A 20,694-nucleotide genomic window follows, 5' to 3' on the forward strand; every position below is an offset into this window, starting at 1 on the left:
GACATAAGGGGAAGCGGATAACGATTCTTAACCGTTATGTCATTCAGCCCTCGATAATCACGCAGGGGCGCAGAGTACCGTCCTTCTTCTTAACAAAAAAGAACCCCGCCCCGGCCGGAGAGGAAGAAGGCACTATGGTGCCGGCGTCAAGAGACACAGACAAATAATCCTCGAGAGCCTTACGTTCGGGAGCCGACAGAGAGTATAGTCTACCTCGAGGAGGAGTGGTCCCCGGAAGGAGATCAATACTACAATCATACGACCGGTGAGGAGGAAGGGAGTTGGCTCGGGACCGACTGAAGACCGTGCGCAGATCATGATATTCCTCCGGCACTCCTGTCAAATCGCCAGGTTCCTCCTGAGAAGTAGGGACAGAAGAAATGGGAGGGATGGCAGACATTAAACACTTCACATGACAAGAAACGTTCCAGGATAGGATAGAATTACTAGACCAATTAATAGAAGGATTATGACATACAAGCCAGGGGTGACCCAAAACAACAGGTGTAAACGGTGAACGGAAAATCAAAAAAGACATAGTCTCACTGTGGTTACCAGATACTGTGAGAGTTAAAGGTAGTGTCTCAAACTTGATACTGGGAAGATGACTACCATCTAAGGCAAACATGGGCGTAGGCCTGTCTAACGGTCTGAAAGGAATGTTATGTTTCCGAGCCCATGCTTCGTCCATGAAACAACCCTCAGCCCCAGAGTCAATCAAAGCACTGCATGTAGCACCCGAACCGGTCCAGCGTAGATGGACCGACAAAGTAGTACAAGATTAGATGAAGGGACCTGAGTAGTAGCGCTCACCAGTAGCCCTCCGCTTACTGATGGGCTCTGGCCTCTTACTGGACATGAAATAACAAAATGTCCAGCAACTCCGCAATAGAGGCACAGGCGGTTGGTGATCCTCTGTTCCCTCTCCTTATTCGAGATGCGAATCCCTCCCAGCTGCATGGGCTCAGTCTCAAAGCCAGAGGAGGGAGATGGTTGCGATGCGGAGCAGGGAAACACCGTTGATGCGAGCTCTCTTCCACGAGCCCGGTGACGAAGATCTACCCGTCGTTCTATGCGGATGGCGAGAGCAATCAAAGAGTCCACATCTGAAGGAACCTCCCGGGAAAGAATCTCATCCTTAACCGCTACGTGGAGTCCCTCCAGAAAACGAGCGAGCAGCGCCGGCTCGTTCCACTCACTAGAGGCAGCAAGAGTGCGAAACTCAATGGAATAATCCGTTATGGACCGTTCACCTTGGCATAAGGAAGCCAGGGCCCTAGAAGCCTCCTCACCAAAAACTGAACGGTCAAAAACCCGAATCATCTCCTCTTTAAAGTTCTGGAATTTGTTAGAGCAATCAGCCCTTGCCTCCCAGATAGCTGTGCCCCATTCTCGAGCCCGGCCAGTAAGGAGTGAAATGACGTAAGCAACCCGAGCTCTCTCTCTAGAGTATGTGTGGGGTTGGAGAGAGAACACAATCTCACACTGCGTGAGAAAGGAGCGGCACTCAGTGGGCTGCCCGGAGTAGCAAGGTGGGTTATTAACCCTGGGTTCTGGAGGCTCGGCAGGCCAGGGAGTAACAGGTGGCACGAGACGTAGACTCTGGAACTGTCCAGAGAGGTCGGAAACCTGAGCGGCCAGGTTCTCCACGGCATGGCGAGCAGCAGACAATTCCTGCTCGTGTCTGCCGAGCATGGCTCCTTGGAACTCGACGGCAGTGTAACGAGCGTCTGAAGTCGCTGGGTCCATTCCTTGGTCGGTTCCTTCTGTCATGCTGGTAAAAGAGGACCCAAAAGCGACTTAACAGAAGCAGAGTTTATTTAATGTTCAAAACGGAATAACTGAAATCCTCTAGAATCTGTAGAGGGAAAATAACTGGAGAAGCGGCCACAGACTGCAGGTCGCTTCGGGTAGGCGCAGGCCGTAGTTGACAGAGACACCTGCTCACACGCAGCATCTGATGAAGGCACAAAACACGACAGAACAGGGTGATACACAATCACGGCAAAAACACGACAGGACAGGGCGAAACGCAATCACAGCATGGAATATACAATATAAGGAACCGACGGAACAGGAACGGATTACAAAGGAATAAATAGGGAATCTAATCAGGGGAAAGGATCGGGAACAGGTGTGGGAAGACTAAATGATGATTAGGGGAATAGGAACAGCTGGGAGCAGGAACGGAACGACAGAGAGAAGAGAGAGCGAGAGAGTGAGAGGGAGGGGGGAGAGAGGGATAGAACCAAACAAGACCAGCAGAGGGAAGAATAGCATGGGGAAAGGGACAAGACATGACAATAAATGACAAAATGACAAACAGCCTGGAGGTGACAGAGGCACAACTATGACAATATAACCAACAAAAACAGGTCATAACTCCTGCAGCTCTGAATGTACATAGGGAGGCAAGGGGACTATGGTAGGTACACCTATAGACAGTAGACACTTTATCACAGAACTCAAAGATCAGAGTGTCAAAGCCCACTGATCAGAACAGCAAAATCACAGTCTACTTGAACAGAGATGGAAGGAAAGTAATATTAAGAAATGCTATAGATGGAAGGAAAGTAGTGTGGAAACCTACCAAAAAACAATTCGGCAGCAACAAATTCAATCCCTTTTAGACAATTTCCTGGACAAAACGTTCCACTGTAATAGTGAAGGTGTAAACTTAGCAGTAGAAAATCTAAACAGTATATTTGACCTCTCAGCTTCCCTATCAAATCTAAAATGTCAAACAGAAAACATGGGATATGCATCAACAGCATCCTTGGGAAAATCCCCTGCATTATCAGAGCAAATGTCAAATTGGCTTTTTACCAAATTATCCTCGACAGACCACGTATTCACCCTGCACACCCTAATTGACAAACAAACAAACCAAAACAAAGGCAAAGTCTTCTCATGCTTTGTTGATTTCAAAAAAGCCTTCAACTCAATTTGGCTTGAGGGTCTGATATACAAATTGATGGGAAGTGGTGTTAAGGGAAAAACATAAGAAATTATAGAATCCATGTACACAAACAACAAGTGTGTGGTTAAAATTGACAAAAAACACACACATGTCTTCCCACAGGGCCGTGGCGTGGACAGTGATGCGGCATAAGCCCCACCCTCTTCAACATATATATCAACAAATTGGCGAAGGCACTAGAACAGTCTGCAGCACCCAACCTCACCGTACTAGAATCTGAAGTCAAATGTCTACTGTTTGCTGATGATCTGGTGCTTCTGTCACCAACCAAGGAGGGCCTACAGCAGCACCTAGATATTCTGGGCCCTGACAGTAATTCTCAGTAAGACCAAAATAATGGTGTTCCAAAAAATGTCCAGTCGCCAGGACCACAAATACAAATTCCATCTAGACACCGTAACCCAAGAGCACACAAAAAACGATACATACCTTGGCCTGAACATCAGCGCCACAGGTATCTTCCACAAAGCTGTGAACGATCTGAGAGACAAGGCAAGGAGGGCCTTCTCTGGCATCAAAAGGAACAGAAAATTCGACATACTAATGAGGATCTGGCAAAAAATACTTGAATTAATTATAGATCCCATTGTCCTTTATGGGTGTGAGGTCTGGGGTCCGCTCACCCACCAAGAATTCACAAAATGGGACATACACAAAATTGAGACTCTAATGCATGCAGAGCAGAATTAGGCAAATACCCGCTAATTATCAAAATCCAGAAAAGAGCCGCTAAATTCTACAACCACCTAAAAGGAAGCGATTCCCAAACCTTCCATAACAAAGCCATCGCCTTCAGAGAGATGAACCTTGAGAAGAGTCCCCCGAAGCAAGCCTTTCCTGGGGCTCTGTTCACAAACACTAACACACCCCACAGGGCCCCAGGACAGCAACACAATTAGACCCAACCAAATCACTAGAAAACATAATGCGAATTACTTGACACATTGGAAAGTATTAACAAATTAACTGAGAAAACCAAAATGCTATTTGGCTTTAAACAGAGAATACCTGATGACTGTGACTGACCCAAACTTAAGGAAAGCTTTGACTATGTACAGTGAGCATAGCCTTGCTATTTAGAAAAGCCGCCGTAGGCAGATCTGGCTCTCAAGAGAAGACACTGTTTAGTGTTTGCAACTTACAGGACTGTTTCGGTTTCATTTATTCTCTTGTTATTTTGTATTAATGTTCAGCTCAATAAACAAACATGAAGACTTACCACGCTGCACTTTGGTCCGACTACTCTTCCTCATCCGACGACGAAAGCCATTACATTACATTCCTGTTCATTTTTATTGTTTATTTCACTTTTGTATATGATCTACTTCACTTGCTTTGGCAATGTTAACACATGTTTCCCATGCCAATAAAGCACCTTGAATTGAAATGAATTGAGAGAGAATCTTTCTCATTATTTCTGTTTATTTTCTCTCTTATGTGGCTATGTGTATTGTAGAGGTCATCTTCTCTCCATTAGTACTGATGTAGTGCTGAGGAGGTTATAGGTCAGGGGAAGTTAACAACCAACCCACGGACACACACCGAGGAGGATAGCTATAGCCTAAATGCAGGAAACCACAAACACACACACACACACACAGAGTGAGAGAGAGAGAGAGAAACTGCTACTTTTGTCTTGTATCTAGGGATGGATGTGCAATACCTAAAAGGATGAGACAGACATGCTGAGCAACTAAAACCGGTCAAAATGACAGCCAGCACTTCAACATCCATGTTGAAGACCTATATTCCTCATTACAATAATCACTGTGCTGATGTCAATGGGACATACCCATCTAGTTGGCGTACAAACTACGAGTACGATGACTGGAGTTGAGGGACCTGATTCTAGATTAGCACTCCTTCTCTGAGACACTTTTTTGAATAGGTGCCCAGGCCACTAAGTAATGTCAAGTCATCTCAAATGGGGCCTCAAGGAAAACCTTACCATCATGCCAGCACGTGGTCGACACGTACCAGTCTGCGGCCCAATAATTGTAATTCAGTAGCACATGATCTTGAATGTGTTAGTCGGTGTCTAGCCTGAGCGAGATAGTAATGGAGGATTCTGCATCTTCAGTAATGACTTTGTTGGTACTTGCACAGGCTGCAGCTGGGACTCACTGCTATAGAGTAGACGTTTCACAGAGCTACAGCGCTTTATTTGAATAATACAATAATAAAGGAATTTGAATGTGCTAAGTAACATTTGAAGACAACCAAAATGGTGCTAAGTGCACTGTACAGGCCATCTTCTTTGGAATGAAACATTTATAAAGATTGATAAATGCTATATGCACCATACATATCTGAGAGAGAGAGAGAGAGAGAGAGAGAGAGAGAGAGAGAGAGAGAGAGAGAGAGAGAGAGAGAGAGAGAGAGAGAGAGAGAGAGAGAGAGAGAGAGACAGACAGACAGACACAGACAGACAGACAGACAGACACAGACAGACAGACACAGACAGACACAGACAGACAGACAGACAGACAGACAGACAGACAGACAGACAGACAGACAGACAGACAGACAGACAGACAGACAGACAGACAGACAGACAGACAGACAGACAGACAGACAGACAGACAGACAGACAGACAGACAGACAGAGCGAGAGCATACAAGCGTAGTTCTCCAGCCAGTTTACAATACAAAGTTAATGCTTCTGCTCACAGATCCTGTTGAGGTGAGTGACACATGAAAAATCATGCCAGTTCCCTTCTACCGGTCCAATGCTGATCTCAGCACAATCTTCCTCCATTTTGTTATCAGGATTTTTTCCCATCCAGTAGGTTGTGGTCAGTGGAGTACCATCCACCTATTTCCAGGTCCCCTCTTTGTCTTTGTCAGTCAGGCCAATCCAGATCCTCTTGTTCAGATTAGTAAGAAATGTCTGCTCCTCTTTGCTATTTATGATCACCAGGTCTGCTCCTCTCTCAATGCAGTCCTGTCTGCTCTCATCCCAGGATTTGACCTCAGAGGAGATGTAATACCAAGTGGACTGAAACAGCGTCCAGCCTTTAGGCCCAGCTCATTTTAAGGCCAGAAAACCTCTTCCGAAGCAATTCTCTCTCCGTCTTCAACTGGTCAATTTCCTCAGCAAGGTTATTGTAACTGGTTTGTAGTTGGTCTCTCTCCTTGGTCATGGTGTTGTAGCTGGTCTGTAGCTGGTCTCTTTCCTTGGTCATGGTGTTTTAGCTGGTCTCTTTCCTTGGTCATGGTGTTGTAGCTGGTCTGTAGCTGGCCACTCTTTGCACGCAGTTTGTTGTAACTGACCTGTAGCTGGTTTCTTTTCTTAGTCATGTTTTTGTAGCTGGTCTGTAGCTGTAGCTGGTAGCTGGTCTCTCTCTGTAGTCAGGTTGTTGTTGCTGGTCTCTAGCTGGTTTTTCTCTTTTGTCAAGTTGTCTTTATAACTATTCATGACTGTATTGCGGTAGAAGCCTACGCTTATGATCCCAGCCAGTAGGAGAACACAAAGCAGCCCCCAACACACAGCACGAGCTCTGGAGGGTCTACTACCTAAGCTCTTAGAACCTGAGGGGTTAGCTGCTGGTCTGCCCATACAGGTGTCATCGTCCTCGGCCGCATCTCTTGAGTCTTGGAAGATGATGCTATCTTCGTTGATATCCTCGTCTCTGTTTGCTGCCCTTCTGCCACATGGGTCACCGTCAAAAATGCTGTCAATATTGGTATAGATATTCTCTGACATTTCCATGATCTCCCACTGTCTCAATTGCTGCTACCCGATGTCCTAGTAATGTTTGTGCATGTTGAAAGAAAGCTGTGAACCTGTAGTGAGTCCAAAGTGTTCTATGTTCAACGGTAACCACCGATAAACAGGAAGCTGTGCAAAAGACGACGCAAAACAACCTGTGTTATTGCCTGGTAAATGCAAGGCCCAGGAAGTCAAGACACTGTGGTTGTATGTGTGAAGTCCGGTGACTATTAGACCACCTCTGCATTGGTTTCTTTGGAATGTCTCTTCAAAGTCCATGGGCCATTTTTATAAATGTGAGCAGACCCTTTAATGGGGTATTTGAGATTTTGGCAATGAGGCCCTTTACCAACTTCCACAGGGTCAGGTGAACACATGGATAGCATGTTATGTCTTTGTGTCTAGTATGAAGGAAGTTAGAGGTAGTTTCGCAAGCCAATGCTAACTAGTGTTAGCACAATGACTGGAAGTCTATGGTCTATCTGCTAGCATGCTAAAATCCCAAAGTATCCTTTTAATACAGTACGTATCACTTCACTCTGGTACAGAGAAGTACTAGGCCTACCTGTTGTAATACTGTAGACGGGTACACAGGCCTGCTGCAACCAGATTTTTCATCATGCAACAAAGACAACTAACAAGATCCATCAATCAATCATTTTCACGTGTCCCGACTTTTCAGGCCACAGAAAAAAAAGGTCACTGCCTGCAAGACGCATGGATTAATGTCGGCCTCATCAATGGCAATCGACAAATGTCATTAGGAACATTTGTGGGTGTTTTGTAACAGATGTCTCTTTCCATTTACCAAATGGAGCAAGTGCACATGCAGCGTGTTGATTGGATGAACATGCACACAGGTAGCCTACTTTCTGAAGTGATATGTTTGACAATCGGATAATAAAAAGTCATACATTTGTACTATTAAATTGCATCTTTTCTATTAAGCCCATGATAGAGAGCCAAATAGAGATGCCCCAAATGTCACGGTGAAATTCACACTCTGGATATGAGCATTATTCATGATTTTGGGGGTGTGATCAACATTATTCATTATCCATAATCATGGTAGCATCCACATTAATGTAAAAGTGTTCAGAAGCATACTATATTCTTATTTGCAATAAAATGACTCAAAACGTTACTCACCATTCATCTCCTATTGAGCAAAACATATTTCGAAAAAGACAACCAAAAAAAACTGCAAATGCATCCATCAAGCTTGCAGTCACAGTTGACGGTGAATGACGGAGCAAAATCCAAGCCATGAGGTCAAAGGAATTGTAGGTAGAGCTCCGAGACAGGATTGTGTCGAGGCACAGATCTGGGAAGGGTACCAAAGCATTTCTGCAGCATTGACGCTCCCCAAGAACACAGTCGCCTCCATCATTCTTAAATGGAAGATGTTTGGAAACACCAAGATTCTTTCTTAGACCTGGCTGCCAAGCCAAACTGAGCAATCAGGGGAGATTGTCAGGGAGCTGACCAAAAACCCAATGGTTATGCTGACAGAGCTCCAGATTTCCTCTGTGGAGATGGGAGAACCTTCCAGAAGGATAACCATCTTTGCAGCACTCCACCAATCAGGCATTTACTAAAGCCAATCCTCAGTAAAATGCACATGACAGCCCGCTTGGAGTTTGCCAAAAGGCACCTAAAGGACTCTCAGACCATGGAGAAACAAGATTCTCTGGTCTGATGAAACTAAGATTGAACTCATTGACCTGAATGCCAAGCGTCACATCTGGAGGAAACCTGGCACCATCCCTACGGTGAAACATGGTGGTGGCAGCATCATGCTGTGGGGATATTTTTCAGCTGCAGGGACTGGGAGACTAGTCAGGATCGAGGAAAAGATGAACTGAGCAAATTACGGAGAGATCCTTGATGAAAACCTGCTCTAGAGTGCTCAGGACCTCAGACTGGGGCAAAGGTTCACCTTCTAACAGGACAACGACCCGAAGCACACAGCCAAGACAATGTAGGAGCGGCTTCGGTACAAGTCTCTGAATGTCCTTGAGTGGCCCCGCAGAGCCCTGAACTTGAACCCGATTGAACAACTGTGGAGAGACCGGAAAATAGCTGTGCAGCGATACTCTCCATCCAGCCTGTCAGAGCTGGAGAGGATTTGCAGAGAAGAAGCTCAAGCTTCTTGTAGCATCATACCTAAGAAGACTTGAGGCTGTAATCGCTGCTAAAGGTGCAACAACAAAGTACTGAGTAAAGGGTCTGAATACTTATGTAAATGGCATATTTTTGTTTTAATACCTTCGCAAAAATAAAATCAAAAACAGTTTTTGCTTTGTCATTATGGGGCATTGTGTGAAGATTGATGAGGGGGAAAAAACATTTTAATCCATTTTAGAATAAGACTGTAACGTAACAACGTGCAAAAAGTCAAGGGGTCTGAATACTTTTCGAATACATTGTATATAAAAGTACCCATTCAAATTAGTGTATTCGGCTATTTCAGCCACAACCATTGCTGACAGGTGTATAAAATTGAGCACACTGCTATGCCATCTCCATAGACAAACTGAAGCACTCAACATGGCATCATTACAGAATACCACCTTTTCAACAAGTCAGTTCATCAAATTTCATACAATGACGTTCTAGACCATTCTGTGATTCCAACTTTATGGCAACAGTTTTAGTGGAGGCCCTTTCCTGTTTCAGTATGACAATGCCCCTGTGCACAATGTGAGGTCCATACAGAAATGGTTTGTCGAGATCGGTGTGGAAGAACTTGACTGGCATGCACACAGCCCCTCAACCCTATTGAACACCTTTGAGATGAATTGGAACGCCGACTGCGAGCCAGGCCTAATCACCCAACATCAGTGTCCGACCACACTAATGCTCTTGTGGCTGAATGGAATCGAGTCCCCACAGCAATGTTCCAACATCTACTGGAAAGCCTTCCCAGAAGAGGGGAGGCTTTTATAGCAACAAAGAGGGAACCAACTCCATATTCATGCACATGATTTTGGAATAAGATGTTCGATGAGCAGGTGTCCACATGCTTTTGGTCATGTAGTGTACCTGCATTAATATAACACTGTTAAATGACCATCTCACAGACCCAGTAACGATGAGCGTCACATGACAAATCATTCCATATCAACTTAGGAGAGTGCTCAGTACAATGCTCCTCCCTATTCAGCATACCACCCTGCATCGCACTGCTGGCTTGCTTTTGATGGTTAACAGGGTGTGGGTCCTGTGCAGTCCCTGGATGGGAGACCAGATTCTGTTGGAAGTGGTGTTGGAGGGCGAGTAGGAGGCACTCTTTCCTCTGGTCTAAAATAAATAGCCCAGTGCAGTGATCAGAGACATTTTCCTGTGTAGGGTGCCGTCTGTCAGATGGGATGTTAAACAGGTGTCCTAACTTTCTGTAGTCACTAAAGATCCCATGGCACATATCGCAAGAAGAGGGGTGTTCTGCCGCTTTCAAAACAACTGGAAACTCGGAACTGGGACGTCGGAAATCTCCAACTTCCGATTTCAGTGTGTTCAAGGCAGCTGGGAATTCTGAATAAAAACAAGCTCCGACTGGGAAAACTCATTTGAACGGTCATCCATACACGGAATTGCAACTCCAGAACTTGGGCCTCTTTCTAGAGCTCCGACTCTACGTCCTGAAGATCACTGACGTCATGATTTGACCTCGTATTTTTCCGAGTTCCCATTTGTCTTGAAAGCGCCATTAACCCCGGTGCGCTGGCTAAATTCCTAATCTGGCTCTCATACCATTATGGCCAACTAATCATCCCCAGCCTCCAATTTCTCATTCATCCCCCCTCCTCCTCCCTGTAACTATTCCCCAGGTCATTGCTTTAAATGAAAATGTGTTCTCAGTCAACTTACCTGGTAAAATCAGGGTAAAATCAATAACAATTCACGTTTTCCCATCCAATAGGCTGTGATCAGTGGGGTACCGTTCACCCATTTCCAGGTCCCCTCTTATGTCTTTGTCTGTCAGGCCAATCCAGACCTCCTTGTTGGGCCTAGTGAGAAATCTCTGCTCTTCATTGCTGTTTATGATCACCAGGTCTGCTCCTCTCTCAATGCAGTCCTGTATGCTCTCATCCTATAAGTTGTCTTCAGAGGAGAGGTAATACAAACCCGTTTGTTTTAGGTCAGACAAGATCTTCTGAAGCCTGACTTTCTCCCCTCTATAACTGGTTTCTCTCTGTTGTCAGTTTGTTGTAGCTGGTCTGTGTCTGGTCTTTCTTCTTCTCCCAGTGTTCTGCAACTCTTCTCTTTCATTAGTCTGATTTCTGTTTCTTGTGGTAGAAACCCAGTTCTATGATCCCAGCCAGTAGGAGGACACACAGCAACCCCAGACAAACTGCAGCAGCTCTGGGGTGGGTCTCCTACTTGAGTAATCAGAACTTAAGGGGTTAGGTCCTGGTCTGCCCTTAAGAGGTGGCATCCTCAACGGTTTTGTCGCTTGAGTCCTGAGAGACGATGGCATTTTCAAATATAAATTCAAAATGTTTGCTCGCCCCTTTGTTACATAACCGGTCTGTATTGGCATACTTATCCTCTGACATTTCCATGTTCTACCACGGTCTCAAACGACTAATTCCCAGACGATCTGCTAGAGAACCTGTTCAAATATGAACGCTGTGTTGTGTGTAAGGAACATTTTATAGGTGTCTTACCACCAATAGGCGTGCCATATTAGGCAGACAATACAAAACCTTGAACGAGATTGGCTGCCAGATAGATGTGAATATAAGACTTCACAAGAATGAGAAAGTGGCTGTGTTTGGGGTCTGGAGGTAGGAGATCTGGAATCGAATCGTCCTCTTTATGTCGATTTTAATAACAAAGAACCAGATTCCTTTATGTGTGTTACCATTGTCCTCCTCTATCCAATGTTCTTTTAGACATAACCACTGGCAGACAGGAAACTGTCATTTCAGGAAGACAGTTTAGCCTGTTGAGTACTAGGCCTACTTCTTCTAATCCTCTAGATGTAACATAGGTCCTGCTACAACCTGAGGTGTGCTCATTTTTTTTTTTTGTGACCAAAATCTTTTATTGACATTTTTTCTTCATGCAACAAAGCAAAAGGCACAATGGGGGCATCTAGTGACCAAAAACCGGAACAACCCTGGCCAAATCCTGACAGATCCATCCTCAGTTCTCTCCTATAACAGCCATTAAACTCTGTAACTGTTTTAAAGTCACCATTGACCTCCATGATGAAATCCCTGAGCAGTTTCCTTCCTCTCTGGCAACTGAGTTAGGACAGACACCTGTATCTTTGTTGTGACTGGGTGCATTGATGCACCATCCAAAGTGTAATGTAAATGTAATGTGTAATTAATAACTTCACAGTGAAAAAGGGATATTCAATATCCGCTTTTAAATGTTTTAAATGTTGTCTAACGGTCTGAAAGGAATGTTATGTTTCCGAACCCATGCTTCGTCCATGAAACAACCCTCAGCCCCAGAGTCAATCAAGGCACTGCATGTAGCACCCGAACCGGTCCAGCGTAGATGGACCGACATAGTAGTACAAGATCTAGATGAAGAGACCTGCGTAGTAGCGCTCACCAGTAGCCCTCCGCTTACTGATGGGCTCTGGCCTCTTACTGGACATGAATCAACAAAATGTCCAGCAACTCCGCAATAGAGGCACAGGCGGTTGGTGATCCTCCGTTCCCTCTCCTTAGTCGAGATGCGAATCCCTCCCAGCTGCATGGGCTCAGTCTCAAAGCCAGAGGAGGGAGATGGTTGCGATGCGGAGCAGAGAAACACCGTTGATGCGAGCTCTCTTCCACGAGCCCGGTGACGAAGATCTACCCGTCGTTCTATGCGGATGGCGAGAGCAATCAAAGAGTCCACATCTGAAGGAACCTCCCGGGAGAGAATCTCATCCTTAACCACTGCGTGGAGTCCCTCCAGAAAACGAGCGAGCAGCGCCGGCTCGTTCCACTCACTAGAGGCAGCAAGAGTGCGAAACTCAATAGAATAATCCGTTATGGACCGTTCACCTTGGCATAAGGAAGCCAGGGCCCTAGAAGCCTCCTACCAAAAACTGAACGGTCAAAAACCCGAATCATCTCCTCTTTAAAGTTCTGGAACTTGTTAGAGCAATCAGCCCTTGCCTCCCAGATAGCTGTGCCCCATTCTCGAGCCCGGCCAGTAAGGAGTGAAATGACGTAAGCAACCCGAGCTCTCTCTCTAGAGTATGTGTTGGGTTGGAGAGAGAACACAATCTCACACTGCGTGAGAAAGGAGCGGCACTCAGTGGGCTGCCCGGAGTAGCAAGGTGGGTTATTAACCCTAGGTTCTGGAGGCTCGGCAGGCCAGGAAGTAACAGGTGGCACGAGACGTAGACTCTGGAACTGTCCAGAGAGGTCGGAAACCTGAGCGGCCAGGTTCTCCACGGCATGGCGAGCAGCAGACAATTCCTGCTCGTGTCTGCCGAGCATGGCTCCTTGGATCTTGACGGCAGTGTAACGAGCGTCTGAAGTCGCTGGGTCCATTCCTTGGTCGGTTCCTTCTGTCATGCTGGTGATAGAGGACCCAAAAGCGACTTAACAGAAACAGAGTTTATTCAAGTCCAAACAGGGAATAACAGAAATCCTCTAGTCTGTAGAGGGGAATGACAGGAGAAGCGGCCACAGACTGCAGGTCGCTTCGGGTAGGCGCAGGCCGTAGTTGACAGAGACACCTGCTCACACGCAGCATCTGATGAAGGCAAAAAACACGACAGGACAGGGCGATACACAATCACAGCAAAAACACGACAGGACAGGGCGAAACGCAATCACAGCATGGTGAATACTAAACAAGGAACCGACGGGACAGGAACGGAACACAAAGGAATAAATAGGGACTCTAATCAGGGGAAAGGATCGGGAACAGGTGTGGGAAGACTAAATGATGATTAGGGGAATAGGAACAGCTGGGAGCAGGAACGGAACGATAGAGAGAAGAGAGAGCGAGAGAGTGAGAGAGGGAGGGGGAGAGAGAGGGATAGAAGGAGGGAAAGAACCAAATAAGACCAGCAGAGGGAAACGAATAGAATGGGGAGCACAGGGACAAGACATGATAATAAATGACAAACATGACAGTATCCAGCTCCTTAGCTATCATACTCTGCTTCCACCAGGCATTCCACGGATTTCAAAACTCGGTCAACTTCTTCTGTGACAACAACATTGTTTCCATCCCACTCACTGTCATCAGAAGACTCTACGATGTCTGGTTCAATGAAAATGTGTTTACCTAAATCAGGGATTTCCTCTTTTTCTGATTAATTTTCCAAGTGGCACGATCATCTTCCAGAAAGTAGTCCATCACAAAGTCTTCCAACTGATCTTTGTCGATACGATAGCACCTGTTAAATTCAGTGCAGCACTTTTGCAGTTCTTCATGATATCTTTAAAAAAAAGCTGATTATAGAAAGGATTGTCTACACATACTGAGCAGTTCATGTTATAGACAGAAGCATGCTACATGGACAATCTGAACTCATATCTCGGCATGTCCAGCCCATCTATTATCCAATCATGGCTAGTGGGAAGGTTCCTGACTTTGTCCATGGCTAAACCAACTAGGCTCGTAATTTAACAATTGTATTTGTATTTACAGATGACATACAAGTGTGCTATTAAGGCACGTGAAAGTTCACTTGATCCAGAAGGTACTTCTGCCCCAAAAAATACATGTTTACGTTCAAATGCCTCTGATGTGATGTAGTGACATGCGACATATGCCTAGTTTCCTGAAACGAGTCACAATTGGGTTCTCTCCTTTGCCAGGTTGTTATAACTGGTCTATGACAATTCTCTCTCTTTTGTCAGTTTGTTGTTGGAAGCTTTGTAATCTTCAAACTCACTGATGACTTTGTTGTGGTAGAAACACAGACCTATGATCCCAGCCAGTAGGAGAACACACAGCAGCGCCAGACACACTGCAGCAGCTCTGAAGGGTCTCATCCCTCCCCCCTCAGCCCATGTGCCTGTCATCGATGTCTATTTTTGTTTTTTATAACATTTTTTGACTGTAAAATCTCCAAAACGTCATTCGTCAACCTTTTTTTTATATCCATACGTACTAGCACGCTTAGTGTTTCTTGGGTTTCAGGAATGTGACTGAAAAAGTGACAAATATCAAATAAACTGATTGAAAGTATAAGGGGATATCAGTGAACAAATGCCAATGTCAAGGCTACAATGGCGTCAGTGCCATTAGTGGACCTTACTCAGATGTTCAAAAGTGCATATTAGACCGAGAGCCTAATTCTTCTTTGGTAGTTATTTATGAGTTTTAGTTAGGGAAAACGATCTCTCTGCAGAAGCAACAGTTACAGGGATGGCAAAAAAAGCAACATCAGGGAAACAAACTGGGCAGAAGGGAGTTTCGCATCAAATACAACAGTTCTGTAACATCTTTAATTGAGCCTCTCATTGTCCTCAATTGCCGGCCTCAACACACATTAACTGTATAGGAAGCTCTGGGGAAAGGTTGTCTGGATACTGGACAGTGAACTTCGACCTTGCGGATGTGTTCCAGAGAAACTGCGTTACTCAGTGGCTGGCTCTTTAAGACATAGACTGGTAGAAACGGTCATTTTAGGAAGTCAGTTGAATCCAAATTAACTTTCCATATCCCCGCCACAAGTTTGTCTTCAAAACTCAGAGTTAATTTATCTTCAGCTGCTTTGAATTTACTGATAGCCAGAAAAAGTTTATATTAATACATACACTACCAGTAAAAAGTTTTGACACACCTACTCATTCAAAGATTTTTCTTTATTTTTACTATTTTCTACATTGTAGAATAATAGTGAAGACATCAAATCTATGAAATAACATATATGGAGTCATGTAGTAACCAAAAAAGTGTTCAACAAATCAAAATATATTTTATATTTGAGATTCTTCAACGTAGCCACCCTTTGCCTTGATGACAGCTTTGCACACTCTTGGCATTCTCTCAACCAGCTTCATGAGGTCGTCACCTGGAATATATTTCAATTAACAGGTGTGCCTTGTTAAAAGTTAATTTGTGGATTTTTTTTCCTTAATGCGTTTGATCCAATCAGTTGTGTTGTGACATGGTAGGGGTGGTATACAGAAGATACCCCTATTTGTTAAAAGACCCAAGTCCATATTATGGCAAAAACAGCTCAAATAAGCAAAGAGAAACGACAGTCATTCATTAATTTAAGACATGAAGGTCAGTCAATGAGAAACATTTCAAGAACTTTGAAAGTTCTTTCGAGTGCTGTCGCAAAAACCATCAAGTGCAATGATGAAACTGGCTCTCATGAGGACCGTCACAGGAAAGGAAGACCCAGAGTTACCTCTGCTGTAGAGGATAAGTTCATTAGAGTTAAATGCACCTAAGATTGCAGCCCAAATACATGCTTCACAGAGTTCAAGTAACAGACACATCTCAACATCAACTGTTCAGAAGAGACTGCGTGAATAAGGCCTTCATGATTGAATTGCTGCAATAAAACCACTACTAAAGGACACCCATATGAAGAAGATACTTGCTTGGGCCAAGAAACACGAGCAATGGGCATTAGACCGGTGGAAATCTGTGTTTTGGTCCGATGAGTCCAAATTTGAGATTTTTTGTTCCAACTGCCGTGTCTTTGTGAGACGCAGAGTTGGTGAACGGATGATCTCCGTATGTGTGGTCCCCACCGAGAAGCATGGAGGAGGAGGTGTGATGGTGTGGGGGTGCTTTGCTGGTGACACTGTCAGTGATTTATTTAGGGAACTCCTTCAAGACTGTTGGAGAAGCATTCCAGGTGAAGTTGGTTGAGATAATTCCAAGAGTGTGCAAAGCTGTAATCAAGGCAAAGGGTGGCACTGTGAAGAATCTAAAATCTAAAACATACTTGGATTTGTTTAACACTTTTTCGATGACTACATGATTCCATATGTGTTATTTAAGAGCTGTGAGGTCTTCACTATTATTCTACAATGTAGAAAATATAAAAAATAAAGATCAATTCTTGAATGAGCATGTGTGTCCAAAATTTTGACTGGTACTGTATATGGTTTCAGAAATGTGTTTACATAAAGAGTTGAGGTGATACTAACTGAGCGTCCCTCTCTTTTGGCATTGTAGTGTCAAAAACTCTTCGTAGCTGTGTTGTGACTTTTCAAGATACTGTATGTTTCTAATCAACCCCCCTCTATCTGGTCTCTACTTTGTTTGTCTCACAGTGGGAGGAGGTGAGCGGCTACGACGAGAACCTCAACACCATACGGACCTACCAGGTGTGCAACGTGTTCGAGCCCAGCCAGAACAACTGGCTCCTCACCACCTTCATCGACCGACGTGGAGCTCAGAGGATCTACGTGGAGATGCGCTTCACCGTGCGTGACTGCAGCTCCATCCCCAACGTTCCCGGCTCCTGCAAGGAGACCTTCAACCTTTACTACTACGAGACGGACTCGGTCATCGCCACCAAAGGAACCGCCTTCTGGATGGAAGCCCCTTACCTAAAGGTTGACACCATCGCGGCTGATGAGAGCTTCTCCCAGGTGGACTTCGGCGGACGGTTGATGAAGGTCAACACGGAGGTCCGGAGCTTTGGCCCACTGTCGAAGAACGGGTTCTACCTGGCGTTTCAGGACTATGGTGCCTGTATGTCGCTGCTCTCGGTTAGAGTGTTTTATAAGAAGTGCCCCAGTGTGGTGCAGAACTTTGCCATCTTCCCTGAGACCATGACAGGGGCTGAGAGCACCTCCCTGGTCATCGCTAGAGGAATCTGCATCCCAAATTCAGAGGAGGTGGACGTGCCCATAAAGCTGTACTGCAATGGAGATGGCGAGTGGATGGTTCCTATCGGGAGCTGCACCTGCAAGGCCGGGTTCGAGACTGATAACGGGAACGTCTGCCGAGGTAAGGAGAAAAAACTGTCCATAACTATATGAATGTTGTTTGTGTTAGTTTTACTGTCCATCACTATTCCCACAACCCAATGGAAAATCCCGGGAACCTTGAAATAACCATATTTGGTTGGCTGTGGAATCAATTTCCATGGATTTATTCTGAATGTGTAGCTGTTTCCAGTTTGGGAATTTGATTTGTGTTGAACCTCAGTCCCAGACACGAGAGTTGTAAACAATGAATTGTCTTTCGTATTTCAACACTTCACCATGACTGAAGACTTGCAGTCGATCTAATCACACAGGTTCTACGGGAATTTATTTATTTTAGGTGAGGTAGGTGCATAAGAAGACACCGTCTTATTCTTTATTCTTTATTGTAACAGGCCTCTGCCGATTTCATAGCTCTCTTTCCTGACAACGCTTTGTTGAGCGTGCAGTATTGACAGTATTGGCAGAATGCGGTGCACTGTAGTTCTCTGTTGATTACATACATCTCAAGCATGATAGAGAGGCACATTATCATTGTTTCCTAATCTGTTGAGATGGCGAGGCCTGCTGCACTACAGATGACGAGTGATGTACGGTGGTGTATCATTCAATAATGGAGAACCGCATGTTTGATTTTCCAAACCCAATAACAGACATCCAGGCTACAGTTTGTAAGGCTTGGTAGATGAAGGACTGGGTCTGCGTTGCGCAGAAAGTAATGTGTTGTGGTAGTGAGCTACTGTAGGGAATCTTATTTTTCTGCTTTCCTTATTTTTCAAATGGTTGGTGGTAAAAGTTACCTGACATAACCTCTGGCTTTGGCTCTCTCCCACACACTCTCTCGGTCTCTTTCAAATCAAATCGAAGTGTATTAGTCGCGTACACAGATTTGCAGGTGTTATAGCAGGTGCAGCACAATGCTTGTGTTACCAGCTCCAACAGTACACAAGAATGTCATGCAAATACACAAATAATAAAACTAATCTAAAGAAGAAATGACAGAACAAGTGCCAGAATCCAGAATATAAATACATGGTATGTATAGACCAGTGGCGGTCAGTGCCATTTAAGATGAGGGAGGATGATCTTTTTTTCATGGGCATGGCCTTATTTCTATTTCAGCATGTTGGAAGACTGTCATTCATATTCCATTCACCCACTTCAAAGTAACAGCGATAGGTTTAGGCTACTAAATGATACTTTAATTTCCCCTATACCCATAATGAGGTTGCTACAACCTAGCTTATGAATGAAAGTTTACAATGTAGGTGCACACATGTCGAGAGAAAATGTTTGTGACAGACAGTGACAGTGACAGTGACACGTGGACAGACTGCATCTAGCTGATCTAGGTTGTAATCATTAGTACAACAGTTGCAAAGGAGAGTTTCTATTGGACAAATTAATGTATTTTTATCCCCGTTTCATTTGCTTCTGTTTAAGAAACATTTTTCAGCAGAATCTGTGGAATGAATACACCCCTGATCACGAATAAACACAATTCACTTTCCTAGAAGCCACATTGTATTCATTCAAGCCTCTATGTGCTCTCCTCCTCTCACCTTTTCCCTTTGTTTGTGGACTTCAATGAACAACACATCAGTTGTATGTGACCAGGCAAAAAAATATCTTCAAGCCAAACATGTCATAATTGCTACATCGTTGTCCCCATATTAGCTAAGGTAACGTCCTAGTCAGCATAGCTAATAGAACTAATGCGTTAGTAAACCCGCTACAATCATCAAGTAACGTTACAGTGTGCAGTCAGTAAGCAGTATAGCAGTTACACCTGGCGGGCAGCGGTGGCAATAAATCAATAAAACCAAAAGCTTAGCTAACATAGCATCCCTCTGTTTGAGCCGGGTGTTTGAGTAACTAAACTAGCCAGCTAGCTAACATAGCATCCCTCTGTTTGAGCCGGGTGTTTGAGTAACTAAACTAGCCAGCTAGCTAACATAGCATCCCTCTGTTTGAGCCAGGTGTTTGGCCAGCTAGCTAACATAGCATCCCTCTGTTTGAGCCAGGTGTTTGCGTAACTAAACTGGCCAGCTAGCTAACATAGCATCCCTCTGTTTGAGCCGGGTGTTTGAGTAACTAAACTAGCCAGCTAGCTAACATAGCATCCCTCTGTTTGAGCCTGGTGTTTGCGTAATTAAACTGGCCAGCTAGCTAACATAGCATCCCTCTGTTTGAGCCTTGTGTTTGAGTAACTAAACTAGCCAGCTAGCTAACATAGCATCCCTCTGTTTGAGCCGGGTGTTTGAGTAAATAAACTAGCCAGCTAGCTAACATAGCATCCCTCTATTTCAGCCGGGTGTTTGAGTAACTAAACTAGCCAGCTAGCTAACATTGCATCCCTCTGTTTGAGCCGGGTGTTTGAGTAATTAAACTAGCCAGCTAGCTAACATAGCATCCCTCTGTTTCAGCCGGGTGTTTGAGTAACTGAACTAGCCAGCTAGCTAACATAGCATCCCTCTGTTTGAGCCGGGTGTTTGAGTAACTAAACTAGCCAGCTAGCTAACATAGCATCCCTCTGTTTGAGCCGGGTGTTTGAGTAACTAAACTAGCCAGCTGCATTTGATAGCTAAGTAAGTGAAACTGACACTGAAATTACAATCTCTCCCTTACTCTCTTGCTTCTCCTTCATTTGTTAAGAAATTATTTTGTTGGAAACTGTTCAGCTATTGTCTTTCTTTCCCTTTGAGTCAATTACTCACCACATTATTACATTTAAGTCATTTAGCAGACGCTCTTATCCAGAGCGACTTACAAATTATGCTCTACAGTGCTAGCTGGCTCTAGCTTAGGCTTTCAATACTAGATTAATTATCTTATCCTTTAATTGGGTGGACAACAACATGTCAGTTCATGCTACAAGAGCTCTGATAGGTTGGAAGTCGTCCTACAGAAGTTGTCATAATTACGGTGTAAGTCTATGGAAGGGGGTGAAAACCATGAGCCTCCTCAGTTTTCTATTGAAGGCAACGTACCAAGAGGAGGACGGAAGCTAGCTGTCCTCCGACTACACCATGGTGCTACCCTAGAGAGTGTTGTTGAAGTTAATGTAAAACTTAATTGAAAAAGGGTGTGTTCTAATCAATTATTTGGTGACGTGAATATATTTAATATAG

The 20,694-nt window shown here is 44.5% G+C and overlaps 1 protein-coding gene across 3 annotated transcripts in view; it reads left to right on the top strand.

Moving 5' to 3' along the window:
* LOC124009399 (ephrin type-B receptor 1-like) overlaps positions 1 to 20,694 on the top strand; it is a 377,149-nt gene that overhangs the window by 181,047 nt on the left and 175,408 nt on the right. For all 3 annotated transcript variants that reach the window (XR_006834290.1, XR_006834291.1, XM_046321201.1), the window contains exon 3: positions 16,904 to 17,585. Coding sequence is in view for 1 of the 3 variants with exons in the window: in XM_046321201.1 (XP_046177157.1) it covers positions 16,904 to 17,585 (682 nt within the window). In the remaining 2 variants the exon portion in view is untranslated. The remainder of the gene's footprint in view (positions 1 to 16,903; positions 17,586 to 20,694) is intronic.

This window comes from Oncorhynchus gorbuscha, linkage group LG22 (assembly GCF_021184085.1).
Source record: "Oncorhynchus gorbuscha isolate QuinsamMale2020 ecotype Even-year linkage group LG22, OgorEven_v1.0, whole genome shotgun sequence".
Taxonomy (NCBI): Eukaryota; Metazoa; Chordata; class Actinopteri; order Salmoniformes; family Salmonidae; genus Oncorhynchus; species Oncorhynchus gorbuscha.